This window comes from Coturnix japonica, chromosome W (assembly GCF_054131305.1).
Source record: "Coturnix japonica strain WE chromosome W, WE-NBRP24, whole genome shotgun sequence".
Lineage (NCBI taxonomy): Eukaryota > Metazoa > Chordata > Aves > Galliformes > Phasianidae > Coturnix > Coturnix japonica.
In genome coordinates this window covers 31,994,378-32,007,001 of record NC_140701.1, presented here as the reverse complement: position 1 = coordinate 32,007,001, position 12,624 = coordinate 31,994,378, and the positions used below count along the sequence as shown (strand labels likewise).

The window sequence follows — 12,624 nt, the reverse complement described above, 5'->3', positions numbered from 1 at the left end:
AGTGTGGCTTTCCATGTTAGGGAATGCTTTCATGTTACTGAGATTGTTACTGGGGACAATAAGGTTGAACCCCTATGGGTAAAGATCAGAGGAAGGGCTGATAAGGCAGACATCCTGGTTGGGCGTCTGTTATAGACCGCCAAACCAGGATGAAGAGACAGACGAGGTGTTCTCTAAGCAGCTGGAATGAGCTGCATGGTCACCAGCCCTTGTCCTCATGGGGGACTTCAACTTCCCTGACATATGCTGGGAGTACAGCACAGTGCAGAAGAAGCAGTCTAGGAGGTTTCTGTAATGCATAGAGGATAACATCCTGATGCATCTGGTGAGAGAGCCCACGAGCGGAGCTGCCCTGCTAGACCTGCTGTTCACAAACAGGGAAGGTCTGGTGTGAGATGTGGGTTGGGGGCTGTCTTGGACAGAGTGATCACGAAATGGTAGAGTTCTCGATTCTTGGTGGAGCCTGGAGGAGGAATAGCAAAACTGCTACCTTGGACTTCCAGAGGGCGGACTTGGAATTGTTCAAGAGACTAGTATCATCATAGTATCATAGTATCATAGTCTCGTGTGGGTTGGAAGGGACCTTAGAGATCATCGAGTCCAACCCCTGGGATTCGAACCTCCTGTGTAGCTGAGCGGCACTTCTAACCACTTGCGCCACAGGGGGATTCGAACCCAGGACCTCCGGTGTTGCAACGCGGCATTCCTACCACTGCGCCACCAGGTAGTAGGGGGAGTCCCCTGGCATTCAGCCTTAGTGAGTAAAGGGGTCCAAGAGAGCTGCTTGCTCTTCAAGAAGGAAGTCTTAAGGGCACAGGAGCAGGCGGTCCCTCTGAGCCGCAAAATGAGCTGGCAGGGAAGAAGACTGGCATGGATGAATAAGGAGCTATTCTTAAGGCTCTGGGAGAAAAAGAGAATCTACCGCCTGTGGAAGGAAGGACGGGCAACTCTGAGTACAAAGAAGTTGTTAAGATGTGTAGAGGGAAAATCAGAAAGGCAAAAGCCCAGCTTGAATTTAACCTGGCTGCTGGGGTAAAAAGGAACAAGAAACTCTTTTATAAATACATTAACAGTATGAGCAGGACAAAAGAGAATATCCCCTCTTTGCTGGGTGAGGCTGGGAATGTGACCACTGAGGATAAGGAAAAGACTGAGGTTCTGAATGTCTTCTTTACATCTGTCTTTAAAAGTCAGACCGGTGTCACGGTTTAAACGAAAATCTACCTGCTCCCGTGACAGGGGTGCCGCGGACCCCACAGGGCCGCTAGCCCAAAAGGAAGGAAAAAAGTTAATTAGCAAAGAAAACAGAGGCAACGATCTAAGGAGGCACACTTATTTACTAAATACTATATTAAAATACAGAATAACACAATATAATACAATATAATTGAAATTAAGCTAACGAATCAAGCAAAATAGGAGAGAGAATGAGTCCCAAAACCGAGGCCTACTGTAAAACTCTAGGCGAGACGGCGAAGGCTGCCACACACTCTCCTGAACGCCAGAACTCAAAAGACATCAGTCCAGCCTGGGAGTGAGATAATATAGTGTCCAGGTCCCGTGACTTAACTCTGACCGTGATGTTCTCTGGGATATGTAGTCTTCTTCTGTAAGTTGCAGATTTGGTAAAATTATTGATGCTTTACATGATGTTATGATGTGGAATACTGATAGGAAAATTACAAAATTATTAAACCATAGCATTCCACCCCTTATTCTACATCATTACATTATGCTTATACACACATACACACTCATATGTATAGTTGTGAGCAATCAGCAACCTTATTTTCTTAATAATTTATATCTATTCTATGCAAATCCCTAAGTTGAGAACAAAGCTCTATAACTTAACTCACTATTATTTATTAATTTTGAGAAAAATGGCAAAACTGCCAGAAAAAGGAAAACATGACAGCGGTGGAGGGGAAAGGCAGCGCTAGTAGGGCGGCCCCCTCATCAAGGTGCACTCATCCTTTCCCAGCCGCCACAGCAGATTCCTTTTGAATTATACTTCTTTCCATGTGTGCTCTACACATGCATGGCCAGTGCACGATATAGAGCCCAGATGGAAAACTTGCTTACAGAATGCCTAGTTAAGGTATACAGAAAAGCGTTTCCTTAACATTAATCCACCCTATCTTAAGTCCTGTACCTAACTGGACATTCGTCATATATCTCTGAGGCTCTACTTATATATACAAGAAATTATTGGCTGCACTCCCCCAACATCAAATACCCTTGTGGTACACATTGGACATTCCCATTTTTGTCCATCACCCACCAAGTGCACCCAGGTCCCTGGGCAAAAACAGTACCCCGGAGAGGTTTGCCCTTTCCAGATGCTGGAAGGACCCAAACTGCTTTTCCCAACACACTCTTTATGTGAATGTTATGGTTTTGTAATTTGGTTGGTGTTGGTATTCCACATCAGAACATGATGCCGAATAATGGGAGTTAAGGGGACAAGTTTTTTTTCTGTGGACCGCCTTAAATGGGCATGTGGGGAGCGGCACCGGAGGGGAAGTCGGGAAGGGGACGGGGTTTCTGGCCGGGCTTCCTGCGAGGAGACAGCGCGGTCGGAGCTTCCCGTCTTCCACAGCTCATCGGTGAGACTGGGGACTTGGTATTCTCTTTGTTGAAACTGTCTTATTGTTGTTTAGCGTTATTAGGTTATTAAACTGCTGTTCGTTCTCAGATCACTTTTTCCTCCTTCATTTTTTTTTTAGACCCAATCGCAATCTCCCTTCCCTTCCCCTCTCCCGAAACACACATGGTCGGGTCACGCCGCGCCACGCCGCGTCGTGCCGTGCCGCTAGAGAAGGGAGGCACTTTTGTTCCTGCTCCCCTGGGTTTGTTCCCACTGTCCTGGAGTGAGCTCTAGAGGGAACTCCGTGACAGTGTACTACAGGAACCTTATCTCCCTCTACAGTATGTAAGGAGCTGGATTGGTTAGGACCATTACGATTACTAGATCCTCGAGTGTTGACCAACCAGGTGGCTTCTGCTAAATGGTTCTCCCAGTTTTTGTACATTCCACCACCCATTGCTTTCAACATAGTTTTCAACAACCCGTTGAATCGTTCAATCTTACCAGAAGCTGGTGCATGATAGGGAATATGATAAATCCACTCAATGCCATGATTTTTGGCCCAAGTGGTTACAAGGGAATTTTTGAAATGAGTGCCATTATCTGATTCAATACTTTTCGGAGTGCCATGCCGCCACAGGATTTGCTTCTCCAGCCCTAATATGGTGTTTCAAGTGGTAGCATGGGGTACTGCATATGTTTCGAGCCACCCAGTGGTTGCCTCCACCATGGTGAGTACATAATGCTTACCATTGCGAGATCATGTCAAGGTGATATAATCAACCTGCCATGCCTCTCCATATTTATACTTTTGCCATCGCCCTTCCCCCCAAAAAGGTTTCATCCTCTTGGCTTGTTTAATTATGGCGCATGTTTCACAGTCATGAATAACCTGAGCAATAGCGTCCATAGTTAAGTCCACCCCTCGGTCTCTGCCCAACTTCATTGATGGTTGATATGTTGCATCCCTTCCTTGATGACCCGAAGTTTCATGGGCCCACCAAGCTAGGAATAATTCACCCTTGTTCTGCCAGACCAAGTCTATTTGAGCCACCTCAATTTTGGCAGCTCGATCAACCTGATGGTTATTTTTATGTTCTTCAGTAGCCTTACTTTTAGGCACATGAGCATCTACATGGCGCACCTTTACAACGATGTTCTTTATTCGGGCAGTAATGTCTTTCCACAGTTCAGCAGCCCAAACAGGTTTACCCCTTCGCTGCCAGTTGTCATCTTCCCACTGCTGTAACCACCCCCATAAGGCATTTGCCACCATCCATGAATCAGTATAAGGATAAAGCATTGGCCACCTCTCCCGTTCAGCTGCATCTAAAGCCAGCTGAACAGCATTTACCTCTACGAAGTGACTTGATTCTCCTTTACCTTCAGTGGCCTCTGCAACTTGTTGTTTGGGGCTCCATACAGCAGCTTTCCATCTGCGATGATTCCCTACAATACGACATGATCCGTCTGTGAATAGGGCAAATTTCTTTTCGTTTTCTGGTAGCTCATTGTATGGTGGTGCCTCTTTAGCACGTGATACCTCTTCTGTAGGTGGTGTTTCAAACTTTTTACCCTCAGGCCAGTCCATGATCACTTTTAGGATTCCAGGACGGCTGAGTTTTCCCATTCAAGCTCGTTGTGTAATTAATGAAATACACTTACTCCAAGTGGCATCAGTAGCATGATGGGTGGAGGGAACCTGTCCTTTAAACATCCAGTTCAGCACTGGCAGTCGAGGTGCCAAAAGGAGCTGAACCTCTGTCCCCACTACTTCAGAAGCAGCCTGAACCCCCTCATACACGGCTAAGATCTCCTTCTCAGTTGGAGTGTAGTGCTCCTCAGACACTTTATATGCTCGACTCCAAAATCCCAGGGGTCGGCCTCGGGTCTCTCCTGAGGCTCTTTGCCACAAACTCCAAGTGGGACCTTTCTCTCCAGCAGCAGTATAGAGGATGTTCTTCACATCCTGTCCCATCCATACTGGCCCCATGGGCCTCGTTTAATTGTGGGAATACAAGAAAAGCTGTTCAGAGCAGCAGCTGTGGAGCAAGATAAACAGCATGAGAACCAAGGACACCTCTGCAGGGAGAAGAAGGGTCTCACAGCTCTGATTGGATACGTGCCTGCATGGAGAGTTGAAAAGTGTTTTGTAGAATGCTTTGTTGACATGTAAAGGTGGTTGGGAAAGTTAGAAAATAACAACTTGTGAAGGTATATAAGGGATGTGAGAACTTGTAATAAACGATTTGGATCGTTCACATCTGAGTCCGTGCCTCAAACGTTGCACTCTTCCTTTAAAACCAGTGGACTGGAAAAAACTTTCCAGAAAACAGTTTGACTATTTCCCGCCATTTTGCTGCAAGAAATAACAATATTGACAGTTCAAAAGAAAAAAAAAGGAAAAAAGCTAACTAGAATAAAACCCCAAAACATTTATCTGTAGTATCAAAGAAAAATGGGCACTAAATTCAAGAAAAATGTTCCTTTTCTACATTCCGAAGTGATTTCATCAAGCTATTTTATTAAAAATAATTAGTACACTGCCTGTTTTGAATACTTGTGACAGGAAGGCCTGAGTTGGCGGGGAAAAGAACAAGCAAAATGGAAGGAAAATTTAATTTATTTGCAGCCATTTTATTTATTTATTTATTTATTTATTTAGTGTGTAAAAAAGACTTTATTACAGCTGATCACAAACAGGAAAAATTCTAGCTATTTTACAGTTATAGGTACAGAATTTAAATAGTTAAGCTTGTGATGAAAAGCTGCTAGGTGGTTGCAGTGTACAATGTAAACGTAGCTTTGGAAAGTGAACAAAATCCTTGAGAATTCTTTACTAAGAAAACAAAGCAAACTTCTCATTCCTTCTTGAAACAAGATCACATATCAGTGTTTAAAAACTCATTTACAAATTTCAATCGCATTCTGCTTAAAAATAGTTTCATAAGATCCAGTCTTAACAGGGCAGTGTTGAGGTCCCTGTAAAAGTAAACAGTTTTCATTTCTTTAAAAAAAAAAAAAAAAAAAAAAAAGTGCCACAGCATTTGCAGCACTGTGCAGCATAAACTTCAAATACAAAAATATTTTTTTTTTGGTTGGAATAATAGACCTTGCATCCTGGGAAGAAGTAACAATACTGCTACTGATAGAATATCTAGTCTTTCAAGTCACATAAGGCAATTACTGTATTAGTTTATTGTATATGGCTAAAAGAAGGTCCAGAAAATGTCAGTATTTGTTATGTTTTCCAGCCACTCCATGTATGTTCAGGTGTACTTTTGTGATCTGATGAGTGTTCAAATGGAGATCTTGAACCATAAGAAGACCTCTGATCTAATGGTGACCTTGAGCCACTACCAGAAGCTCGATGGTCCATTTGCCAGTCTGAGTGGTACCTATCTCTGGAAGATTTATGATGGCTGTACTCTGAAGTGGAACAGTGATCTGAATGTATCCTGTGGTCTGAATGGGAACGGTGATCTGAATGAGGCCTGCTGTCTTTTAAACTTCCTTCTAGGTTTGACTTGTGATTTCTGCTCCTATGGTCATCCAACTTTCTATGCTTACTATCACTACAGTATCTGAAAAAAAAAAACACCAACAAAACTTACATTAGTAAGTATTACAAAATACATAGTAAGAATTACAATGATGTCAATTCAACAGAAGTACATTTCTTGGCAATTCTGCATTATTTAAATAAATAAATAAATAAATAAATAAATAAATAAATAAATAAATAAAGCATTTTGGTGCTTACTACAAACATACTACAGGAAAGGAATTCTTAAGAGATTTTACAATTGCGGAACCAACTTACCTGCTGTCTTGTTTGTAGTGATCCCAGTCTCTATGATCTTTTCCATTGCTGAAGTCTGAATAGGGCCTTTTCCTAGAGTCACTTTTCTTATAAGTATCTCCCTGATTTCTGTCCTTATGGTGATCATGGTACTTACACAAATGTCTGTCAGAAGAATAACTGTCCCTGATACTGTCATCATGGTTTGTATTCTCTTTTGGTCTTTCCACATCTGTTTAATAAAACAGACAGAGGTTATAAGGAATTCTCATACACTATACTTTTTTCTTCACCTAATTAAAACAGCATTTCTACCTGTCAGATTTAAAGTAACATGAAAATGGCATTATCATTTGACAGAAACAAGATCTAAATAGTTTAAAGACAAATGCACTGATGTGAGTGAACTGAATGAGATCTCAGAAGTAGAAGGCAAGCAAGCTAGGAATGTAGGTATGTAGGGCTGAGAAACTAAAACTTTTCAACCTTACAGACTAAATGTAGTGGATCAGTGTGGTCCAAATGAGAGGTGAGTAGAATACCTTTAAAAGGGCATTTTTAGACAGAACAATTGGAAGTTCCTCTTGAATGGGAGCTAGCTCTAGCATGAACAGCAATTTTAAAGGTATACCTTGTTAATGAAAGATTTTTAGTGATATTCTTGTCTTAGTTTCAGCTGGGATGGAATTGTTTTCTTCAGAGTGTCTGGTATAATGCTATGTTTTGGTTTTTTTTGGGGGGGAAAAAAACAATGTTGATAACACATTGATGTTTTGTTGTTTAGCAGTGTTGTACAGAGTCAAGGCCATTCCAGTTTCTCAGTGAAGGCCTGGGGGGGGGGGGGGAGGGATATTCTATATATATTACAAAGGGCTATTTGATATCCTAGAGCATCAAGTGGAAAGAATTTTGAAGGTGGTGAGAATTGATCTGTCTCTCGTGCTGCTTGGGGGCTAGCTGGGCATCAGCTGGGAGGTGGTGAGCAATTGCTTGTGCATCACTTGTTATAGACATTTATATATGTTGTCATAACTACTATCTTTTTCCTTTTCTCTTTCTTAGTAAATAGTTTTATCTTGATCCATGAGTTCTACTTTGTTGTTTTTTTTCCAATTCTCTCCCCCATCCCATCCCACTGGGAAGGGGGAGAGTGAGTAACTGTGTGCTGCTGAGCCACCTGCTAGGTTAAACCACAATTCCTAAAACACATTATGTTCCTTTTAAATTCATGATAACATACTCAAGGTTTTAGATAACATGATATAAAAAGTAAGTATTAAAAGCGTGGGAGCATAGAAAAACTGTTATTGTCAACAATAGAAGACATCTCATATTCCCTGAAGCTATTGTGACATTGCAACTGCTACAAATAAATACACATAGCCTCTCAGAAGTTTACAAGTTTTGAGTAGGCCTTTCTCCCTGCTCAAAATTAAGTAGATTATTGAAGTTTTTATTTTTTAAGATGGTCAAATAACTTGCTACTAAATCAGTAAGTACCAGGTTCAATCTGTGCTCAGTTCAATTTCATTAGCAAATTAGTGAAGTTATGCCAAGTAATCCTATCACTATTTTTATCCAGCACTACAGGAGTTTTAGGAGACATTTTTAAATCTTATTTCATTTTACATCCCTCATTTAAAATACACAGTACAATAATATACTTTAAGATTTCTTACTTGGATTTCTAATTACTTGTATGTTCATATTAGAAGCAATGTTCTGGTCATTGTGTTGCTGAAAGAGACAAGTACAAAAACTGACATTGATAAATCCAAAAGTTGCATCTGAGTTGTTCAGAAAATATACTAACAAAAATGACTAGTTCACAAAGAACAGAAAAATACACTTCAAGTAATCATTTTGTTATTGTTCATAGTAAACTACTGAACTGATAATCTAATAAGTTATAATAATTAGAATATACATTTGTATATTTAGAGAGAGTGAAAGTATTACCTGAGATTCTTGGCGTTTTTTAATTGCATGTTTATATAGTTTGTGCAACTTCCTGGCATCAAATTCTGTAAACTTCGAGACAAAAATCCACAAGTTTCTGAGGAATAAGAAAGAAAGGTTATAATACTTCTATATATTAGTTTTTCTTGCATCATACAAAAGAACATGGACTTAAATGAAATTAAACCATTGACAATTATTTCAACAGTAATTGAGTAAACTGAAATAACTGTAAAAGTCTCTTATACAGAATATTACTTAGCTTCACAGCAAATGTTACTTAGCTGTATTTCAAACATTTGAAAAATGAATTTCTTTAGTAATTTATCATTTTTAATGTTTATCAGAATGACTTCAAAATGCACAGCATGAAAAGTAGTACTAATGAAAATTCTGTTAACAGAGAATGTGCAGTTGCCTAAAAATATAGTTTTCAATTTCCTGTGAAAGCATTCTGAAAGATTATTTGAAATATGTCAGAAAACTTAAGTATTTACTATCCAGTAATGATTTTTCCAAATGTGAAATCTCTTGTAGTGCGAGACATTTGATCTACATGCCTTATTTTTTACAAATATCAGATACAGGATTTTTCTGAGTACATCACAATCATAGAATCACAGAATTACCAAGGTTGGAAAAGACTCACAGGATCACCCAGTCCAGCCATCCACCGATCACCAATATTTCTCACTAAACCATGTCCTTCAACACAACGTCCAAACGTTCCTTGAACACCTCCAGGGTCAGTGACTCTACCACCTCCCTGGGCAGCCCATTCCAGTGCCTGACCACTCTTTCAGAGAAGTAGTATTTCCTAACGTCCAGCCTGAACCTCCCCTGGTGCAGCTAGAAGCCATTCCCTCTAGTCCAATCACCAGTTATACCAGAGAAGAGGTTGACCCCCAGCTCACTACTACCTCCCTTCAGGTAGTTATAGAAAGCAATAAGGTCTCCCCTGACCCTCCTCCAGAGTGAACAATCCCAGCTCCTTCAGCTGCTCCTCATAAGGCCTGTTCTGCAGACCCCTCACCAGCTTTGTTGCCCTTCTTTGAACACGCTCCAGGGCCTCAATGTCTTTCTTGCAGTGAGGAGCCCTCTCTACAAGTCCTGCCAGCTCCTGGGAAAGGACCCATTTCCCCCTTTGAGACAGGTGATACCCATCGGCAGACCTCAGGCCAGGTGCTGAGTAACTCACTCCATGATCAAAGAACCCAAAATTTTTGCATTTGTACCTGCCTCTCAGCCATCTGTTTATAAGATGGGTTTTCCTGGACATCTCAGTGTCCTTTCCTGCCACTGTAGGAATACAGGCAAATACTACTTGTATGTTTCCTCCATCAACTAACCTCCCCAGTCCCCTAAAATAATTTTTTATAGTCCTCAGGCTTCTGTCAGTGACCTCATCGCTGCCGGCCTGAACTATCAATAAAGGATAATAATCAGAGGGGTGGATCAGACTGGGAAGTTTTCTAGAAATATCCCTGACCCAGGCCTCAGGGAGGCAGCAAACCTCCTTATGGGTAGGGTCAGGCCAACATATTGGGCCCTCTGTTCCTCTCAGAAGGGAGTCACCTATGACTATCACTCTCCTTTCTTTTCTGGAGGAGGCAGTCTTCAAGTGTGGAGCTGACCACCTCACCTTCGACAAGCTTGGAGGCAGTCCTTCCACCTCATCCTCACTCACCTCTCCCTCCTTATTACAATAAATGCTTTTTATGAAGTCATAGGTAATACATGATTACATTTTAGGCTATATTTTTAAAAATTAAATATTCTGCAATTCAAATTCATTCCAACTTCAACTCACAAATTTAATAAAGACCTACTTTTAGCACAAATAAAAAACCCTCAGAGTTGAAACAGTAAGGTTCTTTAACAATAAGAACACTTTTCCAAAAACATTAAATACACACTACATACACTTATTTTGTTTGTTTTCTTTTAAGAAGTAAGATGACTCTGCTACTGGACAAAATGTATTGCTATACAAATATATAAATGTGAATCCATTAAAAGCTGGGGCCATTTATAATCATTTTCTTTAAAGTATTTATTTAAAACAGCAGAAAAATACAAGAAAGGAAATAAGAAACAAGGGAAATAATTAAAAATTATTTTGCTTAACAGAAGCTATAATGCATTTTTTTTTCCCAAGGAAAACAATGAAGAACTTACTTTCTCCACTGTTTAATTTGTTCAGGATTTGTGTACTCCTTTAAACATTCAGTAATGTGGTCCCCAATTTTGATTAGGCACTGTCTAGTATGTTCCAGCTGTTCCCTTTCAGAAAGGCCTTTCTCTGGTCGATCCAGTTGTTTCAATGCTGCTTTAACAGGCCTCATTCTTTCTTTGCACTGTAAAATGGAAAAGAAGAAATACATTAATTCAAAGGGGTAAAAAAATGAATTTTATAACATGAATCACCATTACTTTGCTATTTATATAGCAAAGACAGTATTAGAATCGTAGAATCATACAAACACAAGATTGGAAATGACCTACAAGATCATTTAGTCCAACCATCCTCCTGTTACCATTGCTACCACAAGCCACTAAACCATAACCCTATTAGCATATGGTCCCTCCCCCCTTACGCGTGTGTAGTGAGTCATGGGGGCGGTCGTGGGATGAAGGCTCATCTTCTTCCTTGCGAAGGCTCGTAGTCTTCCTCGCTGTAAACTTTGGACCTTGTGGGAGGGGTACCCCCCCAAAGTGGCTCCAGCTTGCCCTGTGGACATCTAATCACGTCACTGCCAGATGTCCTCAGGCTGGCAGCTCTTTAGGGACATCCTACTGACAGTACAAGAGCTCTCAATCCCCCAGCAGAAGAAAAAGAGCAGAGGATGTGGGTGATTGGCATGGCTGAGCAAGGACCTGCAGCTTAAACTGAGGGAAAAGAGAGAAATGTACAGGAAGTGGAAGCAGGGTTGCGTAGCCTGGGAGGAACATAGGGACATTGTCTGCATTGTGTAGAAATAAGATTAGGAAAGCCAAGACACAGATAGAGCTGAACTTAGTGAGGGATGTGAAAACTAACAAGAAGGTACATAAGCAGGAGGAGACAGATCAAGGAGAGTGTTCTCCTTCTGATAAATGAGGACAAAGAACTGGCTTCCTCAGTTATGGAAAAAGCTGAGGCACTCAGTAAGTGTTTTGTCTTAGTCTTCACTGGTGGTCAGGCTCCTCCCCATGTCTGCCAGGACCCTGGAACCTCTAGTTGTGGGTGAGAAGAGCAGATTCTGTCCCACTGTAACAGCGGAACAAGTCTGAGACCTCCCCATGAAAAGGAATGTATATAAATACATGGGGACTGTTGAAAGCCATCCTAGGGTTCTGAGAGAGATGGCTGATGTGGTTGCTGAGCCACTCTCCATCATACTTGAAAAATGATGGCTGTCGAGTGAAAACCCTGGCGACTGGAAAAAGGGAAACATTACTCCCATTTTTAAGAAAGAGAAAACAGATGACCTGGGGAACTACAGGCCAGTGAGCCTCATCTCTGTGCCTGGGAAGATCATGGAGCAGATCCTCCTAGAAGCTATGTTAAGGCACATACAAGACAAAGAGGTGATTTGAGACAGCCTGCACGGCTTCACCAAGGGCAGATCACGTCTGACCAATCTGGTGGCCTTATGATGGAGTGATGGCATCAGTGGATGGGGGAAGGGTGATGGATGTCATCTACATGGACTTTTACAAAGCCGTTGACATGGTCAAAGTTGTGATTAATGGTTCTGTGTCAGGGTGGAGGCCAGTCACAAACAGTGCCCCTCAGGGTTCGTTCTTGGGACTGGAGCTCTTAAACATCTTCATCAATGACATAGACAATGGCATCGAGTGCACCCTCAGCAAGTTTGCAGATGACACCAAGCTGAGCAGTGCAGCTGACACATTGGAGGGAAGGGAAGCCATCCAGAAAGACTTGTACAATGTCATTGTTTTGTAATTTTTGCTATTGGTATTCCACATCAGGACATTATGTGGAACACAGAGAAGAATAACTACACGTCCCAGAAGACCTCACAGTCAGAGAGGGAAATACGTCACGGAAGACTCTCTCTCTCTCACTGCCTGGCAGCAAGTGTGGATGTGCTTCCAAGCCGTGCACCTTCAATTTCAAAGTAGGCCTCTCAGTCTTTGGAAAACTCTCTCTCTCATTTCACTTGATTCATTAGCCTCAATTTCAATTAGATTATATTGTGTTATCTTGCATTCCAATATCACGGTTAGTAAAATAAGTTTTCCTCCTTAGATCGTGGCCGCTGCTCTG

The 12,624-nt window shown here is 41.4% G+C and overlaps 1 protein-coding gene across 16 annotated transcripts in view; it reads right to left on the bottom strand.

The window, feature by feature from the left end:
* Positions 1 to 5,206: 5,206 nt before the first annotated feature.
* CHD1 (chromodomain helicase DNA binding protein 1) overlaps positions 5,207 to 12,624 on the bottom strand; it is a 179,347-nt gene continuing 171,929 nt past the window's right edge. For 13 of the 16 annotated variants that reach the window (XM_085527725.1, XM_085527723.1, XM_085527728.1 and 10 more), the window contains 5 exons: positions 10,530 to 10,708; positions 8,352 to 8,448; positions 8,072 to 8,129; positions 6,414 to 6,624; positions 5,207 to 6,174 (listed from right to left, as the gene is read on the bottom strand). In XM_085527725.1, coding sequence (XP_085383851.1) covers positions 5,832 to 6,174; positions 6,414 to 6,624; positions 8,072 to 8,129; positions 8,352 to 8,448; positions 10,530 to 10,708 — 888 coding nt within the window. In that variant the 3' untranslated portion in view covers positions 5,207 to 5,831. Of the gene's footprint in view, positions 6,175 to 6,413; positions 6,625 to 8,071; positions 8,130 to 8,351; positions 8,449 to 10,529; positions 10,709 to 12,624 lie in introns of those variants that run through there. The other 3 variants (XM_085527732.1, XR_014939000.1, XR_014938999.1) reach the window with 3 other exon arrangements.